This window comes from Phascolarctos cinereus, unplaced genomic scaffold, assembly GCF_003287225.1.
Source record: "Phascolarctos cinereus isolate Bilbo 61053 unplaced genomic scaffold, phaCin_HiC Scaffold_5;HRSCAF=322, whole genome shotgun sequence".
NCBI lineage: Eukaryota > Metazoa > Chordata > Mammalia > Diprotodontia > Phascolarctidae > Phascolarctos > Phascolarctos cinereus.
In genome coordinates this window covers 326,593,379-326,616,278 of record NW_027555958.1, presented here as the reverse complement: position 1 = coordinate 326,616,278, position 22,900 = coordinate 326,593,379, and the positions used below count along the sequence as shown (strand labels likewise).

General features: G+C 37.1%; 1 protein-coding gene and 1 long non-coding RNA gene across 2 annotated transcripts in view; both read right to left on the bottom strand.

Annotated features, from left to right (window-relative positions):
* LOC110201875 (uncharacterized) overlaps window positions 1-22,900 on the bottom strand; it is a 112,567-nt gene that overhangs the window by 21,543 nt on the left and 68,124 nt on the right. The gene's annotated exons all lie outside the window — the stretch shown is intronic.
* Window positions 2,969-21,036, bottom strand: LOC110201874 (antigen-presenting glycoprotein CD1d-like). The gene is given in 6 exon segments (XM_020977744.2): window positions 2,969-4,626; window positions 4,802-4,901; window positions 5,195-5,467; window positions 19,127-19,396; window positions 20,279-20,545; window positions 20,873-21,036. Coding segments are annotated over 6 exon segments (1,002 nt in total). The 5' UTR covers window positions 20,943-21,036; the 3' UTR covers window positions 2,969-4,604.

The following is a 22,900-nucleotide window of genomic DNA, read 5'->3' as shown; positions in this document are numbered from 1 at the left end:
TTTCAGCACAGTAATACTCCATCACAATCATATACCATAACTTATTTAGCCATTCCTCAACTGACGGGAATTCCCTCAATTACCAGTTCTTTGCCACTACAAAGAAAGCTGCTATAAATATTTTAGAAGATATAGGTTATTTTGCTTTTTCCCTGATCACCTTGAAACAAACTAATTGTGGTATCACTGGATCAAACAGTACACAAAGTTTTGTAACTCTTTGGGCATAATTCCAGATTGCTCTCTAAAATGGTTAAATCAGTTCACAATTCCACCAATAGTGCAGTAGTACCCCAATTTTTCCATGTCCCCATCAACATGTCATTTTCCCCTTCTTAGCTAATCTGATAAATATAAGATATCTTAAAGTTGTTTCAATTAGCATTTCTCTAATCAATAATGATTTAGAGCATTTTTCATGTGACTATATATAGCTTTGCTTTCTTCATTGAAAAACTGCCTATTCATATCTTTGACCATTTACCAATTGGGAAATGATTCATATTTTTATAAACTTGACAAAGTTCTCTATGTATTTGAATTATGAGACTTTTATATGAGAAACTATAAAAATTTTTCCCAGTTTTCTGCTTTCCTTCTAATCTGAGCTACATTGGTTTTATCTCTATAACCCTTTAATTTAATGTAATCAAAATGATCCATTTTACATCTCACAATGCTCTCTGCCTCTTGTTTATTATTAAGTTCTTCTCCTATCCATAAGTCTGATAGGTAATATGTTCTATGTTCCTCTAATTTACTTTAAGCTCCGTTTTTATCTGGATCACGTATCCATTTTGACCTTATGTTGGTAAATTTGTGTCTGATATTGGTCTATACCCAATTTCTGCCATACTGCTTTCTAGTTTTCCCAACAACTTGGGGGGGGCTAGGCAATGGGGTTAAGTGACTTGCCCAGGGTCACATAGCTAGTTAAGTGTCAAGTGTCTGAGGCTGGATCTGAACTCAGTTCCTCCTGACTCCCAGGCTAGTGCTCTATCCACTGCAGCACCTAGCTATCTCAACAACTTTTTACCAAATAATGAACTCTTATCCCATAAATTTAAATCCTGACATTGTCCAACACAAGATTACTATAATCATTTACTCCGTAAATTGTATGTCTACTCTGTTCCACTGATCCCCTTCTCTATTTCTTAGCCAGTACCAGATAGTTTTGATAATACTATCAAACAAATAGTTTTGATAGCCTTATAATACAGTTTAAGATCTGGTACCGTTTAGCCTCCTTTCTTTACATTTTTAAAAATTAATTCCTTTTATTCTTGACTTTTTGTTTTCCCAAATGAATTTTGCTATTATTTTTCCAGCTTGATGAATTTTTTTTTATTATTTAATTGGGATGACATTGAGTAAGTAGATTATGTAGAATTGTTATTTTTACTATAATGGCTCTGCCCATCCATGAACAATTTTCTCCAGTTCTTTAAATCTCACTTTATTTGTATAAAAAGTGTTTCATGATTATGTTCATGCAGTTTCTGGGTTTGTCTTGGCAGATATACTCCTAGGCATTTTATGCTGTCTGTGGTTACCAAAGTTTTGCTTGTGATCAAAGTGGTTTTCTCTATGTTGTTATCATTGTATAAATTGTTCTCCTATTTCTGTTCACTTGGCTCTGTGTTCATAGAATTTCCCTTGAAATTGTCAATTTCATCATTATTTATGGCACAATAATATTCCATTACATTCATATATCATAATTTGTGTAATTCTCCAATAGGTAGACACCCCCTTAATTTCAATTTTTGACTCCTATTAAAGAGCTGCTACGAATATGTACATTTTTATCTTTTTCCTTTTTCTTTAATTTTCAAGCCTAGTGGTGGGTCAAGGGCATGTATAGTTTCATAATTTTCTGGACACAGTTCCAAATTGCTTTCCAGAGTAGCCAAACCAATTCATAGCTCCACTAACAGGGTACTGGTGTATTTGTTTTCTCATAGCTCCCCCAACATTTGTCATTTTCCTCTTTCATCATCTTTGTCAGATTGATAGGGGTGAGGTAAAACCTCAAAATTGCTTTAACTTGCATTTCTCTAATTATTAGTGATTTAAAGCATTTTTATGTGATTATTGACAGCTTAGATTTCTTCTTTTGGAAACCTCATTATATCCTTTGACCACTGATTGATTGGGAAATGACTTTAGTCTTAAAAATTTGAATCAGTTCCTAGAAAATGAGACCTCTATCAGAGAAACTTGTTGTAAAGATTTTTCCCAGTTACCGTTTTCTCTCCTAATTTTTATATTAGATTTCTCTATGCAATAATGTTTTATTTTAATTTGATCAAAGTTATCCAATTTATCTTAACCTATCACTTATTTAGTCATGAACTCTTCCCCTAATTTTAGATCTAAAAAATAATTTCTCTTCCAATTGTTTTTATAACATGACCTTTTATATGTAGCTCATGTATCCATTGTAGCCTATCATGTTGTAGATTGTAAGGTGTGGGTCAAAACATTGGGTTTTTACCAGACTGCTGTCCATTTTTCCCAGCAATTTTTGTCAGATGGAGAGTACCTCCCCCAGTAACTAGAGTCTTTGGCTTTATCAAAACAATATTCTACTGTGTTTATTTGCTTCTGTATATCATGTACCCAATCTATTCTCTTCTCTTCTCCTTCTGCTTCTCTTTCTCCTTCTTCTTCTCCTTCTCCTTCTCTTCCTTCTTCCTTTTCTTCTCTTCCTCTCTCTCTCTCTCTCTCTCTCTCTCTCTCTCTCTCTCTCTCTCTCTCTCTCACTCTCTCTCTCTTCTTCTCTCTGCCCCCAAATCTTTGTAATGATTACATTTAAGCAAAATTTGAAAAGATTTGGTGAAAGAATGATATATTCATCAAAGGAGTTGATATAGAATTGCTACCTAGTTTAAATTCCTATGCTTTCACTCCCCAACTATGTTTCACAGACTATCAACATTCTGGTCAGATAGAAGAGGCATACTTTGTTTTATTGTGTTTCACTTTATTTTGCTTCTCAGACACTACAATTTGGGTTTTTGTTGTTGTTGTTGTTTTAACAAACTGAAGGTTAGTGGCAACGCTTGGTTAAGCAAATCTATTGGCACCATTTTTCTACTAGCATGTGCTCACAATGTGTCATATTTTCACAATATTTCAAACTTTTCCATTATTATTATATCTGTTATGGTGATCCTTGATTAGTGATCTTTGATGTTACTATTGTAATTGTTTTTGGGGCACCACAAACAGCACCCACATAAGATGGCACATTTAATCAATAAGTGGGTGCATTCTGACTGCTCCACCAACCACCGTTTCCTCAACTTTCCTCAGGTCTCCCTATTCCCTGAAACAAAACAATATTGAAGAATATTACATAAGCAGTTAATAAAGCAGTGGCAAGGGTTGAGAGGATTAACTCCAATTTTGAAAGAAATTCTACTGTGAGTAAGATGCCATCAACCATCATTATATGCTACAGAGAAATTTTCATCAAAGTAAGAATCAATTAATATGGCAAACATCAATGTTGTCTTATTTTAAGAAATTGCCACAGCCACCCCAACCTTCAGCAACCACCACCCTGATCAATCAGCAGCCATCAACATCAAGGCAAGAACCTCCACCAGCAAAAAGATTATGACTCACTGAAAGCTCGTATGACAGCATTGTTTTTTGCAATAATGTAGCTTTAATTAGAGTATACACATTGTTTCTTTAGACATAATACTATTGCACACTTGATAGGTTACAGTATAACATAAATATAACATTTATATGCACTGAGAAATCAAAAAATTCATGTGACTCACTTTGTTGCAATATTCACTTTCTTGTGGGGCTCTAGAACAGAAGCCACAATATCTCTGAGGTAGATATGTCTGTACTTGGATGGGAAAACTGTTTTTATTCCTACCAAGTAGCCATCTAGCATTCACTTAGAGATCTCCAGTGCAAGGAAACTCATGACGACCTGAGACAGTCTGTTCCTCTTTAGGAGAGATGTAATTGTCAGCAAGTTTCTCTTGCAATGAGTCAAAATGTGCCTCTCTACAACTTCTACCCACTGCCCTTTATTCTTATTTCTGGGGTAAAGTAGTACATGTCTAATTCTTCTTCAACTTGGCCAACTTTCAAACACTTAAAGACAGCAATCATGCCCCTCTCTAATCTATAAAAGTCTTCTCTTCACTAGACTACTTATCTTTTCTATGGTATTCCCTCCTGGTCAGCCTCCTTTGAGATTCAAGCTCTTCAAAGGCAAGGACCCTGTTTTCCTCTTGCATATGCTCATATGTCTAGTGTAGTGCCAGGAACACAAAATGTGTAAAAAAAAGATAATTAATTTCCAGTTAACATTCCCCCCTCCATTGTACTTGGGGGGAGCTCACAGGGAATGGTGTTAACAGCCAAAGTTAAAGTCGACGGTATTAGAGGAAGGAAAGCCAATGTTTATATCTTTGGGAGCTCATGTATTACAAATACTTGCTGGGAGAAAGAGGACAATAAGGAGGCAAAATATTCCAGACTGCTATGACTCTTGAGTTAAACAGTACCGAGTTTCTGAGATTCCAGGGCTTTGACTCCAATAGGAGAAAGATAGTGGGAGAAGAGTGTCACAGAATGTCTTCATATGACCTGTAGGGAAAGCAGAGGTAAGCATCCCTCTGAGTTAAGGTAAAAGCATTCCTGCTGGCCCTAAGCAGGAATGTATACTGGGAGAAAAGGTGAAGGAGGAAAGAGATTGAGAGAAAAAGAGAGAAGTAGAAATAAAAGTGGAGGTAATGGAATGAGTGGAAACAGATAGACTCACCTATGTTGATTCTTCCACCAGATGACTCCAAATACTAACAAAACCACCACAACAATCCCAGCTGAGATCCCCAGAGCCAAGGGCCAGGTAGAGCTTTTGGCTGGACATGGGAGATATTAGCACATAAGGACCCTAAACTGGGATCTTTCCTCTACCCCATCCTTCCTGAGCCTGAGATTCTCTATCCCTTTCCATCCTAAGTCTGTGACCTCCATCCTCTTCCCTTTTGGGCCCAAGGTTCCTTTTGATCCTTCTTAGGTCCAAGGTTTCATGTTTTCCTCCCTCCTGAGTCTAGGATTCTCTATCTTCTTCTCTTCCCAGTCTTGTGACCATCCCATTTACCCCCTTCTTCTACATTCTAGCACCATTTTCTTCCCATTCCCCATTTCTCACCCCAGTATCAGATGATGTCCTGACCACCAAGACTACTGTGTTCTACCCTGCAAGCCAGATTGGCTGTTTTTCCATCTTCCACATTGAGAATAACTTGAAGATACCATGTCCCATCTGAATTTGGCAGGAGGTCACCTGTTCCTGGTTGCTCTTGTCCATTCTTTATCCAAGTCACCCTCACCGACTTTGGGTAAAATCCTGAGACATGACAAAGTAGTTTCAGCTGCCCTGGAACAGGGGTGGGACTACTTGACAACCAGACTTCTGGCCTAACTACAGGACAGGGACAAGAGAGATTCATGTAAGGATTCATAAAATCACAGGATGATACATTTAGAGCTAGAACTGACCTTTGAGATCATCTGGTCTAGTCTCATAATTTTCATAGAGTCAGAAACTAAGGTCCAGTGAGCTAATGGGGTTTGTCAAGGTCACATAGGGATTAAAGAGCAGATAAATATGATATGAACCTAGAATCCTTAAATTTCAAGCTCTTTCCACCATACCAAGATGAAAAATCCCATAACAGTACTCTCCTCCAAACTTCTATCTTCACTGGCCCAGCTCACACTTATCCCCCACCAACTATCCTTATGTTGACCCTTCCTCTGTTACTCAAAAAATCACAGGTATTTGGGAAAACTGGAAAGTAGGATGGCAGAAATCGAGTTTATATCCTCTTATGCCACATATACCCACAATAAACTCCAAATGGATGTGATTTTAATATTTTTAAAAGATATTTTAATACATTTTATTTTTTACATTACCTACATTTCTCCTTGTATCCCTCCCTCTATACCTTCCCAAGAGCCATTCCTTATAATATATTTTCGAAAGAGGACTAAGAGAAAAAATACAGTAAAACTAATCAACATTTTTTTTAAATGGCACGTACAATGGAACTGTACCTCTGCAACAATGCATGGGAAAGGTGTTTTCTCAAACCTCTTCTTTGGGGTCCAACTTGTTCTTGGATTTCACAACATTCAGTTTGATTATTTTTAATTGTTTTTATCATTTATATTGTTTTCATCATTATTTATATTGCCTTCCTAGTTCTGCTTACTTTACTCTGTATCAGCTCATATGAATTTGTCCATGCTTCTCTACAGATGCATTATGTTTGCTGTTTCTTACAGCACAGCAATTTCTAATGGGCAGCTACTTTGTTTCCAGTTCTTTGCTACTCCCAAAAAATATTGTTATAAAATATTTTATGTATATGGAAACATTCTTTGTGTCAATGACCTCCTTAAAATAGATGCTTAGCAGTGTCAAAGGGTCACTTTATTTGTGTAATTCCAAGTTGCTTTCCAGAATGGTAGGACCAGTATGCAGCTCCATAAACAATGTGTTAGTATCTTTGCACAATCCCTCCATCATTGATTCTTTTCATCTTTTGTCATTTTTTTTGTCATCTCAGTTTACTAGGAGTAAGGTGAAACCTCAAGATTCTTTTCATTTGTGTTTATTTTCTTACTAATGATTTGGAAAAATGTTAAATATGGTTATTAATAGTTTTCCATTCTTCTTTTGAAAACTGTTCAAAGGATACTTTGACTACTTTTGTCTTGGGGAATTGCATTTGCTCTTACACATTTCTGTTAGTGGTCTGTATATTTTGCATATCAAATCCTTATCAGAAGTATACAACACACAGGTAAAAATTTTCCTTAATCAACTTATCCCTCTTTTATCCTATATGCATTAAATTTTATTGGTGCAAAAGCTTTTCAATTTTAAGTAACCAAATTCATCTATTTTATCATTTAAAATTGCCACTATCCCTTGTTTAGTTACATGAAGTATCCTCTATTCACAGAAATGAAATGTATGTGATATTTATTTATCATGGAATACAATATAAAGATATCCTTTAAATCTAATTTATTCCAGACTACTCTCCAATTTTCCAAAAAATTCTTTTCAAAGACAGAGCACTTTCCTATGTACTTTATATTTTTGGAGGAGTACTGAATGCTGAATTTTTGAGTACAATAATTTCTGATTCTTCCTTGTCTAGTTGGCTCCAGCAATTTACTTTTTTAAATATTTTAACCAGTACTAAGTGGTTTTGATGACTGCTATTTTGCAATAGTTGCAGATCTAAAAATCACTATTCCTTCTTTATTACTATTCTTTTTCATTATTTCTCTTCATATTCTAGATCTTTTTTCTGCTCCAAGCCAATTGTGCTATTATTTTTGTCTAGTTATCTGTAAAGTAAGTATCCTTTTGATAGTTTGATTGGTATAGCAATAAATCTATAAATTAACTTTGATAATAATGTCATATTTATTAATTCGGTATGGCCCAGCCATGAGCACTGAATGTCCTCTCAGATACATAAGCATTCCTTTGCATTTTGTAACTGAATGAATACATGTATTAGATGTGCTTTTATAGACTAATTTCTAAATATTTTATGTGTTTTGTAGTTATTTTGAATGATACTTCCCTATCTATTACTGCCTCTTTTACTTTGTTATAATATAGAAATCCTATTGATTTTGTAAGTTTATTTTATAGCCTTAAACTTTGATGAAGGTATTAATTGTTTCAATTAGTTTCTGCGGTAAATCTTTAGATTTCCTAAGTAAACCATTATTTTATCAGTGAAAAGGGATAGTTTTGTCTCTTTCCTGCCCATCTTTATGTATTTAATATGTTTAGCTTGTCTTATTGCTATTTCTAGTACTTCAAAAACTATTTAAAATAATAGCAGATAAAGGAAGCAACCTTTTCCTCTTTTGTGCTTATTTTGGGGTTATTTGTTGGTTTTTATAATTTATTGAAGGGATATTCAGTTCTTAATCTTTTCTTTTTCTATTGTATAAATATGTGTTTTAAGGATATAATTTTTCCCTCTGATGACAGCTTTAGCCATATCCCAAACATTCCAATATATTTTATTTTATCTTTCACATTTCTATTATCTTTCACATAAACATTAATTTTTTTTCTATTATTTGTTCTTTGACCCACTAGTTATCTTGGATTTAATTTTAGGTTTCCTTTTAGGTCTGTGTTTTCTGTTTGCCCTCTCTGAATTTATTGTGATTTTCATTATATTATAGTCTGTAATGGATGCATTTAACATTTATGTCTTTTTAGAGTTATTTGAAATTTCTTTGTGCCTTAATGTATGCCTATTTTTTCTATCAAAGGTCATATCATAACAAAAGTAAGGGTAGAATCACACAAATATCTTTCACAGCTATGGGTAGGAGGCAAATTCTTAACCAAATGAGGGACGGAGGCAATAACAAAAGACAAAATAGATTATTTAGAATATGTGAAATTAAGACCTTTTGAACAAACATAATTAATATACTTAAGATATGAAGGGAAGCACTTAATTGGGAAAAAGTATTTATGTGAAATATCTCCAAAAAGAGACATATCCAAGATATAAAAGGCAACTAATACAAATATATAGGACAGCTAAAAAAATTAGCTATTTTTACCTAATGGATTAAATGATCAAAGGATATGAACAAACAGTTCTCAAAAGAATAATTACAAACTATTAATAACAATAAGGGAAAATGTTCCAAATCACTAGTAACAAGAGAAATTCACATCAAAACAACTTAGATCTCACCTTACACCGAGCAAATTGGCAAAGTTGTTGACAGAAGATGAAAATAGTCAATGTTGAAAAGGGTTGTAAAAGGAGAGGCACACTAATCTACCTTTGGTGCAGCTATGAATTGGTCCAACCATTCTGGAAAGCAATTTGGAACAATAAACCAACATTCTTAAGAGCCTACTACATAGCAGCCATTGTACTGGGCACTTGGGGATCCAAAGATAAAGAAGAAAGAAACAGTCCCAGCTCTCAAGAAGTTTACATATTATAGTAGGATAAAATATGTATATATGTTAATCAATTACTCAACAGACATTTATTAAGCACCTACTACATGTCAGGCACTGTGCTGAGTGCTGGGAATACAAAAAAAGGCAAAAAGTGATCCCTGACCTCAAAAAGTCACAATCTAATGAGGAAGACAACAAACAAATAAATACGTACAAACAAGCTATATACAGAATAAATAGGAAGTCATTAACAGAGGGAAGGCATTTGAATTGGAAGGGGTTGGGAAAGGCTTCCTGTAGAAGGTACTGTTTTAGGTGGAACTTGAAGGAAGGCAAGAGATGGAGATGAGAATGCAGAGCATTCTAGTCATGGTGGATAGACAGGGGAAATGCCCAGAGCCACAAGATTGAGTGTCTTGGTGGAATAGCAAGGGAGCTAATGTTACTGGATGGAAAAGTACATCATATGGAGTAAGATGTAAAAAAAGACTGGAAAGGTAGGAGAGGACTAGGTTATGATGGGCTTTGAACACCACTATATATGGTGTATATGCAGTGTATACACAGAATAAAATAAAATTAATCTTTGGGCCAAACCTGTGATTTCATTAGCAAAGAGAATTCATCTACTAAAGTAGTAAGAAAATTCATCTATTAAATTAAAACTGAAATCTGCTCTTATGGAGCATTGCCTGAGTCCTGAGATTTTAAATAACTTGTTCATTGTTACACAATTATCCATTACTTTCCAGAGGTAAGACTTGAACCTAGAGCTTAACTCCAAGGATAGCTTACTGTCCACTACACTGTGCTGCCCCTCAGAAATTAAACACAAAGTACTTAATACAAGGTAGTTAAGGAGTTAAAGAAAATCACCTGTAGAAGGTGATGCTTAAGCTGGGTCCTGAAAGAAGTGAGGGATTCTGTGAGGTAGAAGTGAAGATTGAGTGCATTCCAGGTCACAGAAAGAAGCAGTGAAAAACCACAGAGGCAGTCGATGGCACATCATGTGGGAAAAGAGAGAAGGTTAGTTTAACTGGACCATAAAGTACAGGAAGGGTAGTAACATATAAGACAAGAAAATTAAATTGAGGACAGATTGTGAAGGACTTTAAAAGCCTAATAGAAGAGTTTATATTTTATCCTAGAGACAACAGGGGACCATTGGATTAGAAAAGTGACAAGGTCAGACTTGTGCATGAGGAAAATCACTTTGGCAGCTTTGTGGAGGATGGATTGCAGCAGTGTGAAACTTGAGGTAGGGAGATCAATTCGGTGAACAGCACAACAGCCCAGACAGGAAAGACCAGGGCCTGAAATATGATAGCTAGCATTTATACAAATGTTTTAAGATCAACAAAGCAGTTTTCACATATCTCATTTTATCCTCACAACCATGGGAGAAAGGTGCTATTATTATTCTTATTTTATAAATTTATAAATAAGGCAGACAGAGGTTAAATGACTTACTCAGGGTCACACAGGTAGTAAATGTCTGAGGCAGTATTTGGCCTGTCTCCAAACCTGATTCCAGATCCAGCTCTGTATCCCCTGAAATAAGGTGGTAGTTTGTGTAAGTGGAGATAAGGGTCAGATAAGAGGGATAATGGCAAAATTTGGCAACTGATATACGGAGGCGAGGGAAAGAGATAAATTGAACATACTTCCAATGTAACAAACTTGGGAAACTAGAAGAATGATGGTAAGTACCTTCAACAGAAATAAGGAAATTTGGTACCACCTTAGGTTTGATGAGCTCTGTTTTAGACAGAATTAGAGATACTTCTGGGACAGATCTCCTATTTGAAATGTCCCATAGAAAAATGCCTGGTGATGTAGAATGTGAATTCAAGAGAGAGATTAGAGCTAGATATACAACTCTGGAAGTCATCAACCTAGAAATGACAATTGAACCTATGGAAGTTGATGAGGTCAACAAGAAAATATAGAGAGAAAAGACAAAGAAGACAAAGCCTTGGGGATACATTTATGATTAGGGAGTGTGGTATGGATGATTAGCACACAAAGGAAGAGAAATGTTTGGACAGGTAAGAGGAGAACCAGAAGACAACAGTGTCATAAAAAATCATGAAAGAAAAAATGTCCAGGAGCAAAGGGTGGTCAACAGTGTCAAAAGTAACAAAGGTGATGAAATCTAGCCACTGCCCCACTCCCAATATCCCAGCTTCCTCATATGCCTCACTTGAACAGAAGGCATGTCATGAACTCATGCCTCACTAGAACAGCAGGTGTTTTAACCACATCCATCTAGTTTTAGACAGGGCCACAATAGCTAGCCAGCCATCTTGCCCCAGACAGGATCACAATAGCCAGCCAATCAGAAAACAGCATCAAGAAGACATAAAGCAGGATGTTTGACCACCTAAGTGGACACCTGCACAATAATAGCAAAGAACTGTCCTAAGGTGAACTTATGATGGAGAAAGGCTTATTATAATATCATTATCATACATTAATGCCCCCCCAGTGGGCTCTTCTGTATGCATCCTGTATAAACTAATGCATAGGGAGGCTAGGAACCCTCCCACATCAATAAACCCCTCCTATATATTCATATATTCTGTAATAACATAATGGAACTTTTGTTCTATAAAACATCCCAGTCTTGCTCTGCTAAGCTGCTGGTTCCTTCTTGGAGCCTGGCCTGATTTCTGAGAGGTGTAACTCTCAATAAATGCCTTTACTTGAGTTGAGATGGTCTGAGTCTGTGAATTCTTTTGAGATGACCCTGCAAGAGACCTTGAACCTCAACGAACAATTAAAACTGAATGCTGAGGAATAAAAATGACAGTGTCTCAGTCAATGTAGAGCTATGAGAAGGCACCTCCCCAACTTCTCTACAGAGATTATTTACAGATTACTCTCTGGAAAAGGAAGAAAGAGGGACTATATAAGAAAATTTAGGTAATTTTAAAAAAACATAAATATATCAGTAAAATTTTTAAATAATTCAAAAAACAATCCTGGAGTTCCATTTCCAGGAGCCAAGATGGCAGAGTGAAAAGGTAGTCACTCTCACTCTCCCCTGTCAACCTCTGAAAACCCAGAAAATATCACCCCAGAAAAAAAAACCCTGGAATAGCTGAACTAGAAGAAAGACAGGGAGCAGCAGTGCAGCAGACCAGCAAATGGGTCTCCTAATGCCTCAGCAAAAATAAGGGAAGCAGCACTGAAAAAGGCCCCGGGCAGATAACTACCCTGCAGCATTCACCTGAAAAGAGCTGAAGACAGCAACCTAAAGTCCGAGCCTTGCTGATTCCAGCCCAACACCAGGTAAGCTGTCAGAACCCGAGGAAGAGATCCTGAAGCCCAGGTGGTAGAGCTGGCAAACACCAACACCTGGACTTCCCAGTGCCTCAGTGAAGGCGGGGGAACCAGTGGAAACCAGCTCAGAAAGGCACCAGGTACCTTGGCACTCTACCACAAGGGAATCTCCCAGTGCATCAGCAGAAACAAAGGAGGCTGCATTACAAGGGGCCCCAGGCAGATAAACATACTGAAGCACCCATCTAAAAGGAGCTGAAGAAAGCTAAAGGAAAGGAAAAACAGGTAACCTAGAATTGCCTGAAAATTCCACCCTTGCTGATTCCTGCCCAACAAGAGGTAACCTGTCCAAACCCTACAGCCTCCAATTGCCAACATAAGAGGCCCCAGCACACAAAGCCAGAGACCAAAACCTAGGGTCCCAACACAAGAAGCTTGGGTCAGTGCCCCTCTGTTCCCCAGCAGGAGAGCTCAATCTCTTTAAAGGCCAGGGAATAAAGAAACACCATGAGTAAAAAGAAACATACCATAGATTCATAATATGAGAAGAGTGAAGGTCAAGACAGAAATTCTGAAGAGGACAACATTGTCAACAAACCCACATCTGCAACATCAAAAGGGAATATGAACTGGTCTGAAGCCCAAAAAGCCTTCTTAGAAGAGCTCAAGAAGGATTTTAATACTCAAATGAGAGAGGTAGAAGAGTTCTTAAAAAATACAATTGACAAATTGGGAAAAAAGTACACTAAAGAAAACAAGTCCCAAAAAATCACAATTGGTCAACTGAAGAAGGAAGTACAAAAACTAACAGAAGAAAACAATCTGTTAAAAACTAGAATTGGACAAATGGAAACTAATGTCTCCATGAGAGAGCAAGCCTCAAACAGAAACAAAAAAATGAAAAAATCGATAAAAATGTAAAATACCTCATCAGCAAAACAACTGACCTGGAAAATCGATTCAGGAGAGACAATTTAAAAATTATTGGACTACCTGAAAATCATGATGGAAAAAACAGCCTGGACAGTATCTTTAAGGAAATCGTAAAGGAAAACTGCCCAGAAGTCCTAGAACCAGAAGGTAAAATAACCATAGAAAGAATCCACATCACCACCTGAAAGAGATCCCAAATTGACAACCAAGAATATAATAGCAAAATTCCAAAATTACCAGATGAAAGAGAAGGTGCTGCAAGCAGCCAGAAGGAAACAATTTAAATATCATGGAACCACAGTAAGGATAACACATTACCTTGCAGCTTCTACATTAAAAGACCGCAAGGAACATGATATTCTGTAAGGCAAAGGAGCTTGGAATGCAGCCAAGGATCAATTACCCAGCAAAAATGAGCATCATTTTTCAAGGGAGGATGGATATTCAACGAAATGGGGGACTTTCCAACCTCCCTGATAAAAAGACCAGAGCTCAACAAAAACTTTGATGTTCAAGTACAGGACTCAAGACAGACATAAAGATACAATATGTTGTTAATAAGGGTGGGCTGTTTACATCCCTACAAGGGAATATGACTTGCAACCTTGAGAACTGTATTGTTATTACACCTTGTTAAAGGAGTATACATAAAGAGGGTGGATATTAGTTGACTTTGATGTAATGATAAAAAAAAATCTAATCAAGTGGGTTAAATGGATCCAAATAAGTGGATAATCTGATCTTAGAAAATGTACTGAGAAAGGAGGAGGCAGACAAGGGTAAATTACATTACAGGAAAAGACACAAAATCCTATTACAGAGGGAAAGAAGGAGGGGGTGGAGCATTGTTTGAACCTTACTCTCATCAGATTTGGCTCAAGAAGGGCATAATATAATCAGTTAGGTATAGAAATCTAACTTGCCCTATAGGCAGTAGGAGGGAAAGGGGAAAGAAAAGGGAGGGGGAAAGAAAAGGGAGGGGGGAAAGAAGGGAGGGAAGAGCAGTAAGACTAAAGGGGAAAAAAGGGAAAGGGATAATAAAAGGGGGAAGGGACTGAAGGAGGCAGTGGTCAAAAGCAAAACACTAGTGAAGGGGGAAAGGAAAAAGGAGAAAGAAAAGCATAAATAAGGGGGGGAAAGGATGGAGAAAAAGACACAGATAGTAATCATAACTGTGAATGTGAATGGGATGAACTCTCCCATAAAACAGAAATAGATTGCAGAATGGATTAAAAACCATAATCCTACAATATGTTGTTTACAGGAAACACATTTGAAAAAGAGTGACACATACAGGGTAAAGGTAAAAGGCTGGAGCAGAATATATTATGCGTCAGCTGAAGTAAAAAAAGCAGGGGTAGCAATCCTGATCTCAGACAAAGCAAAAGCAAAAATAGATCTAATCAAAAGAGATAAGGAAGGAAACTACATCCTGCTAAAAGGCACCATAGACAATGAAGTAATATCATTACTAAACATATATGCACCAAATGGTATAGCATCCAAATTCTTACAGGAGAAGTTCAGGGAGTTACAGGAAGAAATAGACAGCAAAACTATACTAGTGGGGGACCTGAACCTCCCCCTCTCTGCACTAGATAAGTCTAACCACAAAATAAACAAGAAAGAAGTTAAGGAGGTGAATAGAACATTAGAAAAGTTAGGTATGATAGACCTCTGGAGAAAACTGAATGGGGATAGAAAGGAATATACTTTTTTCTCAGCAGTACATGGCACATACACAAAAATTGACCATGTACTAGGGCATAAAAACCTCACAATCCAATGCAGAAAGGCAGAAATATTAAATGCATCCTTTTCAGATCATGATGCAAAAAAATTATATGTAATAAAGGGCCATGGAAAGATAGACTAAAAAATAATTGGAAACTAAATAATCTAATCCTAAAAAATGATTGGGTCAAACAACAAATCATAGAAACAATCAATAATTTCATTCAAGAGAATGACAATAATGAGACAACATACCAAAACCTATGGGATGCAGCGAAAGCAGTTCTTAGGGGAAGTTTTATATCTCTAAATGCTTACATAAATAAAATAGAAAAAGAGGAGATTAATGAATTGGGCATACAACTAAAAAAACTAGAAAAAGAACAAATTAAAAATCCTCAACTAAACACCAAATTAGAAATATTGAAAACCAAAGGAAAAATTAATAAAATTGAAATTAAGAAAACTATTGAACTAATAAATAAAACTAAGAGCTGGTTTTATGAAAAAACCAATAAAATAGATAAGCCTTTGGTTAATTTAATTAAAAAAAGAAAGAAGAAAACCAAATTACTAGTATCAAGAATGAAAAGGGTGAAGCTACCACCAAGGAAGAGGAAATTAAAACAATAATTAGGAATTATTTTGCCCAACTATATGCCAACAAATTTGACAATCTTAGTGAAATGGATACATATTTACAAAAATATAAATTGCCCAGATTAACAGAAGAGGAAGTAAAATACTTAAATAACCCCATCTCAGAAAAAGAAATTGAACAAGCCATTGATGAACTCCCTAGGAAAAATCTCCAGGGCCAGATGGATTTACATGCGAATTCTATCAAACATTTAAAGAACAATTAATTCCAATACTATATAGACTATTTGGGAAAATAGGTGAAGAAGGAGTCTTACCAAATTCTTTTATGATACAAATATGTTGATACCTAAACCAGGAAGAGTCAAAATAGAGAAAGAAAATTATAGACCAATTTCTCTAATGAATATAGATGCAAAAATTTTAAACAAAATACTAGCAAGTAGATTGCAGCAACTTATCACAAGAATAATACACTATGACCAGGTAGGATTTATACCAGGAATGCAGGGTTGGTTCAATATTAGGAAAACTATCAGCATCATTGAGCATATCAACAACAAAACCAACAGAAACCACATGATCATCTCAATAGATGCAGAAAAAGCTTTTGATAAAATACAACACCCATTCCTATTAAAAACACTAGAAAGCATAGGTATAAATGGAGTCTTCCTTAAAATAATAAATAGCATCTAAAACCTTCAGCAAGCATTATATGTAATGGGGACAGGCTAGAAGCATTTCCAATAAGATCGGGGTGAAACAAGGATGTCCATTATCACCACTGTTATTCAATATTGTACTGGAAACCTTAGCTTTAGCAATAAGAGAAGAAAAAGAAATTGAAGGCATTAGAATAGGCAAAGAAGAAACAAAGCTATCACTCTTTGCAGATGACATGATGATATACTTAGAGAATCCTAGAGAATCAAGTAAAAAACTACTTGAAATAATAAACAACTTTAGCAAAGTTGCAGGCTATAAAAAAACCCACATAAATCATCAGCATTTCTATATATACCACAAAGCCCAACAGCAAGAGATAGAAAGAGAAATCCCATTTAAACTTACTGTAGACATTATAAAATATTTAGTAGTCTACCTCCTGAAACAAACCCAGGAACTCTATGAACACAATTACAAAACACTTTTCACACAAATAAAATCAGATCTAAATAATTGGAAAAACATCAGTTGCTCATGGGTAGGCTGAGCTAATATAATAAAAATGACAATCCTACCTAAGCTAATTTACTTATTCAGTGCCATACCAATCAAACTACCAAAAAATTATTTTATAGAGTTAGAAAAATAATAACAAGATTCATTTGGAAAAACAAAAGGTCCAGAATATCAAAGGAACTAATGAAAAGAAATGCAGGGGAAGGTGGCCTAGCAATTCCAGATCTTAAATTGTATTATAAAGCAGCAATCATCAAAACTGCTTGGTACTGGCTAAGAAATAGAGGTGGATCAGTGGAATAGGTTAAATATGCAAGACACAGTAGTCAATGACTATAGTAATCTATTATTTGATAAACCCAAAGACCCCAGCTTCTGGGAAGAACCCACTCTTTGAAAAAATCTGCTGGGAAAACTGGAAAAGAGTATGGCAGAAACTAGGCATAGACCCAAATCTCACACCATATACCAAAATAAAGTCAAAATGGGTTCATGACTTAGATATAAAGGCTGATACCATAAGCAAACTGGGAGAACAAGGAATAGTTTACCTATCAGATCTATGGAGAACAGAAGAATTCATGACCAAACAGGAGATAGAGAACATTATGAAAAGCAAAATGGATAATTTTGATTACATTAAATTGAAAAGTTTTTGCACAAACAAAGCCAATGCAACTAAGATTAGAAGGAAGGTAGAAAATTGGGAAAGAATTTTTACAACCAGTCTGATAAGGGCCTTATTTCTAAAATATATAGAGAATTAAGACAATTTATAAGACACAAGCCATTCCCCAATTGATAAATGTCAAAGGATATGAACAGACAGTTCTCAGATGAAGAAATTAAAGCCATCTATAGTCATATGAAAAATGCTCTAAATCATTATTGATTAGAGAAATGCAAATCAAAACAACTCTGAGGTACCATATCACACCTATCAGATTGGCCAACATGACAAAACAGGAAAATGATAAATGTTGGAGAAGATGTGGGAAAATTGGAACACTAATGCATTGTTGGTGGAGTTGTGAAATGATCCAACCATTTTGGAGAACAATTTGGAACTATGCCCAAAGGGCTATAAAAATGTGCATACCCTTTGATCCAGCAATAGCACTTCTAGGGCTATATCCCAAAGAGATCATACAAATGGGAAAAGGACCCACATGTACAAAAATATTCATAGCAGCTCTTTTTGTGGTGGCAAAGAATTGGAAATTGAGAGGATGCCCATCAATTGGGGAATGGCTGAGCAAGTTGTGGTATATGAATGTAATGGAATACTATTGTGCTATAAGAAATGATGAACAGGCTGACTTCAGAAAAACCTGGAAAGACTTGTATGGTCTGATGCTGAGTGAAGTGAGCAGAACCAAGAGATCTTTATACACAATAACAGCCACATTGTACGATGACTAATACTGATAAACTTAACTCTACTCAGCAATACAAGGATATAAGACATCCCCAGAGGCCTCGTGATGGAATACACTATCCACATCCAAAGAAAGAACTATGGAAGTTGAATCGCTACCAATTTTTTTTTCTCTTCTGTTGAGTTTTGTTTCCTCTTTCTAATGGTTCCTCTTATTGGTTTTAATTTTTATTTACAACTTCACTAATGTGAAAATATGTTTAATAGGAATGTAAATGTAGAGCCTATATGAGATTGTGCGCTATCTTGGGGAGGGTGGTGGGAGGAAGAGGGAGAAAAATTTTAAACTCAAAAGCATATGGAAGTGATTGTTGATAAATCAAAATAAATTAATAATTTTTTTAAAAAATAAAGTCATTTGAAAAACTAAAAAAAAAAAAGAAAGACAAAGACTCAGGTTAAATGATTTGCTCAGGTCACAAGCTCATACATGTCTAAGACTAGATTTGGATTCAGTTCTTCCTGACTCCAGGCCCAGAACTCTAACCACTACATCACCCACTTACCTCCAAAAAGACACTGAAACTGGTGAAGCCCGAACACAGAATTAAGATGCTTTTTCTTTATTTTTCTTGGTTTTTTTTTCCATCTCTTTTCTTTTACAGCATGATTTACATAGAAATGTGTTTTGCATGATTACAACATGTGCAATCTATGTCAAATTGCTTGTCTTCTCAATGAGGAAGGGGAGAGGATGGAGAGAGAGGGTTTGGAAATCAACATTTGAAAAAAAGTGTTAAAATTGTTTTTACATGTAATTGTGAAAAATAAAATATTAAATTAAAAAAAAATAAAATAAAAAACAAGCCTGGCCAAAAAAAAAAAATGATGGAGATTTGAGTTAGGACAGAAATAGGAAGGGACTGAATCCCAGATTCATGATGGTTGTGTTCTTGAGGTATGGGAGGAGGAAACTGGTTCTTAGGACTGACCTTGTCTTTCAATGTCTCTCCATCCTGTGTCTAGAAGGCCATCAAGGAACTGGGGAAGGGTGTGATTGAGTAAGTTCTGTATTGTGATCCGGGTACCCTGGTCCTGGTTAAGAATGCTGGTGATAATCTGGGACATATTTTCAGCACCTGGAGCAGGCCTCCATAAATCTCCTTGGAAGCTCATGAAGTCTATTCCCTTAAATGCCACCTGGAAGAAGCTCACAGGAGATTTTGGGGAATGGCTTGCTCTCATCTGGATCACAAAGGGGTCTAAGGGTGAGAAGGTGAAGGAAGAGAAGAAAGAGGTAAAACATTTAGTTAAGGAGAGATGGAAGGGGTTAGATGTGGAGCAGGGAGCGGGAGGTGGTGATGAGTGTGGGAAATAATTATTTTTCCCATCTGTGCTCACAGGATTTTAATGGAGAAGAGACCCTAGAAATCATATTCAAGCCCCTCAAAGGAGGAAATGAAGGCCCAAAAAGGGTAAACTACTTGCTTAGTATAATAGGATCATTCATGAGATCACAGATCTAAAGTTAGAAAAAACCTCAGATACTAACTTGTACAACCCTCTCATTTTATAGATGAAGAAAATGAGGCCAGAGAGGTAAAATCATCTGCCCACAATCATACATGCAGTAACCACCTGAGGTAGGATTCCGCCCTAGTTTACAATTTCTTCATCATACCCTCCTTAAGAGGACCTACAGAAAGCCAGTCTGACTTGAGAGGTAGTGAAGTCCCCTTTCTGTTACCTTCTGCAAGTAAGACTGGAAATGAGGACAAAACAAGGTACCGAGAATGACAGCATCAGCCACAGGGAAAGTAAAGATCAGGTGAAAGAAGATTGTCTCGGCTTCCTCCAAGGTCAAGATCAAAATGAGCAATGGAGGAACCGAAGAGTTTTTAAGGGTCAAGGCAGAGAACCTGTGACCGTGGTTGGAGGGATGGGAATAAGGCTTCAGTGATGCAATAAAGATTATATTTGGAAGAGGAAAGGGACTCAGGGAACAAAGGGAGAATTCAATTAAGAAGAAGTTAGAGGCTTAAGGGGACGCAATGCCTATCTCAATCTCTTCCTCCTCCCTCCCCCCAACAAACTCCTGGGATGAAAATCCTGAGCTGTAAGCATCCCACATCCCCAAGACTCACAATTCTCCCCGTAGATCTTAACAAAGTCTTGCACATCCCGTGTAAAACTGATCAGGAAAATCTGTATGATTCTCTGCAGCCATTCCCAGCGCTCCGTATCGAAATGACCCCGGGCCCAGGGCCACAAGAAGCGAATGGTGCTAGTCTGCGGGTCCCACCTGTGGGTCTCCAGATCCCCGAGCCAGCCTGAGCCCAGGTTCTGAACCCAGCTGTGATTTTGAAAAGAAGAGATAAGATGGCATTGGAAGGGGACGAGCTCCTGGGAAGCTGTGGGAAAAGAGGGTGAGAGAAAGGTGGTAAGTGGAGGAGAAAAGGTAAAAGCCGAAAGAAATGGAAAAGAGGAAACAATCGCAGTGACTACTTGTCTCCCTCCCCGCTTCCTCTACAAAGGAGAAACTGAGTCTGGGAAAGAGTGGTCTGCCCTGAAGTTTCCCAGAGCTATGGAAAGGTCGGGGAAGGGCGGTCCCTGGGCAGGGGAAAGAATAGCCAATGTACCACACATCTCTTCCCCACTCTGCCCCGTCTCTAATCATCAGGTCCCCTCTCTGTCCTGCACATGCCTCTCATTGCCCACCCCCAACAGTTCTTTCTTACCAGTCCCTCCTTCCCACCCCTCAGAGAGCCCTGGGAGCAGCAGCAGAAAGGCTAGACACAGCGACAGCATTGAGGCCCGGCAGGCGATCCGCAGCTCTTCTCTGCTGGGACCTTCAATTCGCCACAAACCCTGCCCTACCCCTGGCCTGACTTCCTTCCCCTAACTCAACCTCCTATGAATAAATAGTTCAGCGGGTATGGTTTTTGGGTTTGTTTTTTGTCCTGGAGGAAGTTCAGTGGGGGGAGGGGGGTTAGAGAAGGGAGCAGAGAGAACAGAAGTAAGCTTCTTTTTGTTTTCTATAAATAATGAAATGTCAAGGGAAAAAAAAGACATCAATAAAACATATTTAAGAAAATAAAATAAAAACTAAGCCAGATGTCTCACTTCTAGCTACATGTCCCAAGTCTCTGGAATGGGAGATCCTCCTTGTCTCCAGGCTGTATTCTGTCCTCTATTTGCTTCCCTTCAAAGTCTGTCTCTCCCTCCTCCCCCCACCCTTCTTTCCCTGTCCTACCCACCCCACCCCCCTGTCATTTTGTGCCTCACCACTGGGATTGATTTCTCTTAGTAACTCACTTTAACAATCATTTATTAAGAACATGGTGATACCACATGACTAGTGTGGATATATGTTTACATGATTGCAAATGTATAACTTTTATCAGATTGCTCCCCGACTTGGGGGAAAGGGGCTGAGGGGGAGGGAGAAAAAATTTGAAACTCCAAATTTTATTAAAAAAACAAATGTTGTAAATACATGGAGTTGGGGAAAAATAAAAAACTATTTACAAAGAAAGAAAGAGAAAGAGAAAGAAAGAAAGAAAGAAAGAAAGAAAGAAAGAAAGAAAGAAAGAAAGAAAGAAAGAAAGAAAGAAAGAGAAAGAAAGAGAAGAAGAGAGAGAGAGAGAGAGAGAGAGAGAGAGAGAGAGAGAGAGAGAGAGAGAGAAAGAAAGAAAAAGAAAGATGGTGATGTAGTGAAAAGAGCCCCAGGTTTGTCTCGGGCAGACCTAGGTTCAAGTATTTTAACTTTGCTCTTTACTGTATGATTGTTGGGCAAGTCATTCAATGGCCCTGGAACTGTTTCCTTAGCTATAAAATGAATAGGCTAAACTAGTTGATTTCTTAGTTCCCTCCCTAAGAAGGACTTCTGAATTCACTAGCTATGGCACTGAAAATGACCTTTAGCTTTTCTGAGCCCAGTTTCTTCATCCCCTCTGCTCTGAATTATCCCTCTCATATATCTTCTAGCAAGCTGGGCCAAGGATTAAGGTCATCCTCCTGGAGGAGGTTATATTTTTCCAAAAAGCTCTGGAGTACTTCTATATGTGTGTGTTGGGGGAGGGAGGGAGAGAGAGAGAAAGACAGAGACAGAGACAGAGACAGAGATGGAGACAGAGGGGAGAGAAAGTTGTGGAAAGGGAGAAGAGACTGTGCCCTGCAAACCATTAACTCAAAAAAGTGGCCTTCAAATCTAGTGAAATTCTTGTTTTGAGATTCTAAGACTTGTGGAGATACAACACCTTGTATAGACATAAAACACTCCGTTAAAAAATTAAGAATAGCTTAAACAATTGTAGAGATATTCAGGTCTCATGCCTGGGCCATGCCAATATGATAAAAATGACTGTACTGATTAATTTAATTTACTTATTTAACATAATACCAATCAAACACATGAGAACATTGGAGTAGATTGACTCTAAGTCCCTCACAGCTCTAAAACTCTGTGAAGGTGAGTGTTAACAGGAATAATTTGATGGTATATTGGTACATATATGGGTTTTTTAAAATTTCACAAATTCAAGGGGGAGGTATGACAAGATAACTTGAGGAACTAAGTCAACCAAACCATGTTTTCCCTAGTACTCTAGGTTAGGAACAGCCTATGTGTGATGTGGAAACTGACTGGGACTGTAGGCATGTTACTGTTATTGCTTTTATAGATTCTATGTCAAGAGTAAGATACTGTATACAGTATCCAAGCATGCTTATCTGTTCCTTTAAGGAATCTACATTTTATCAAGGTC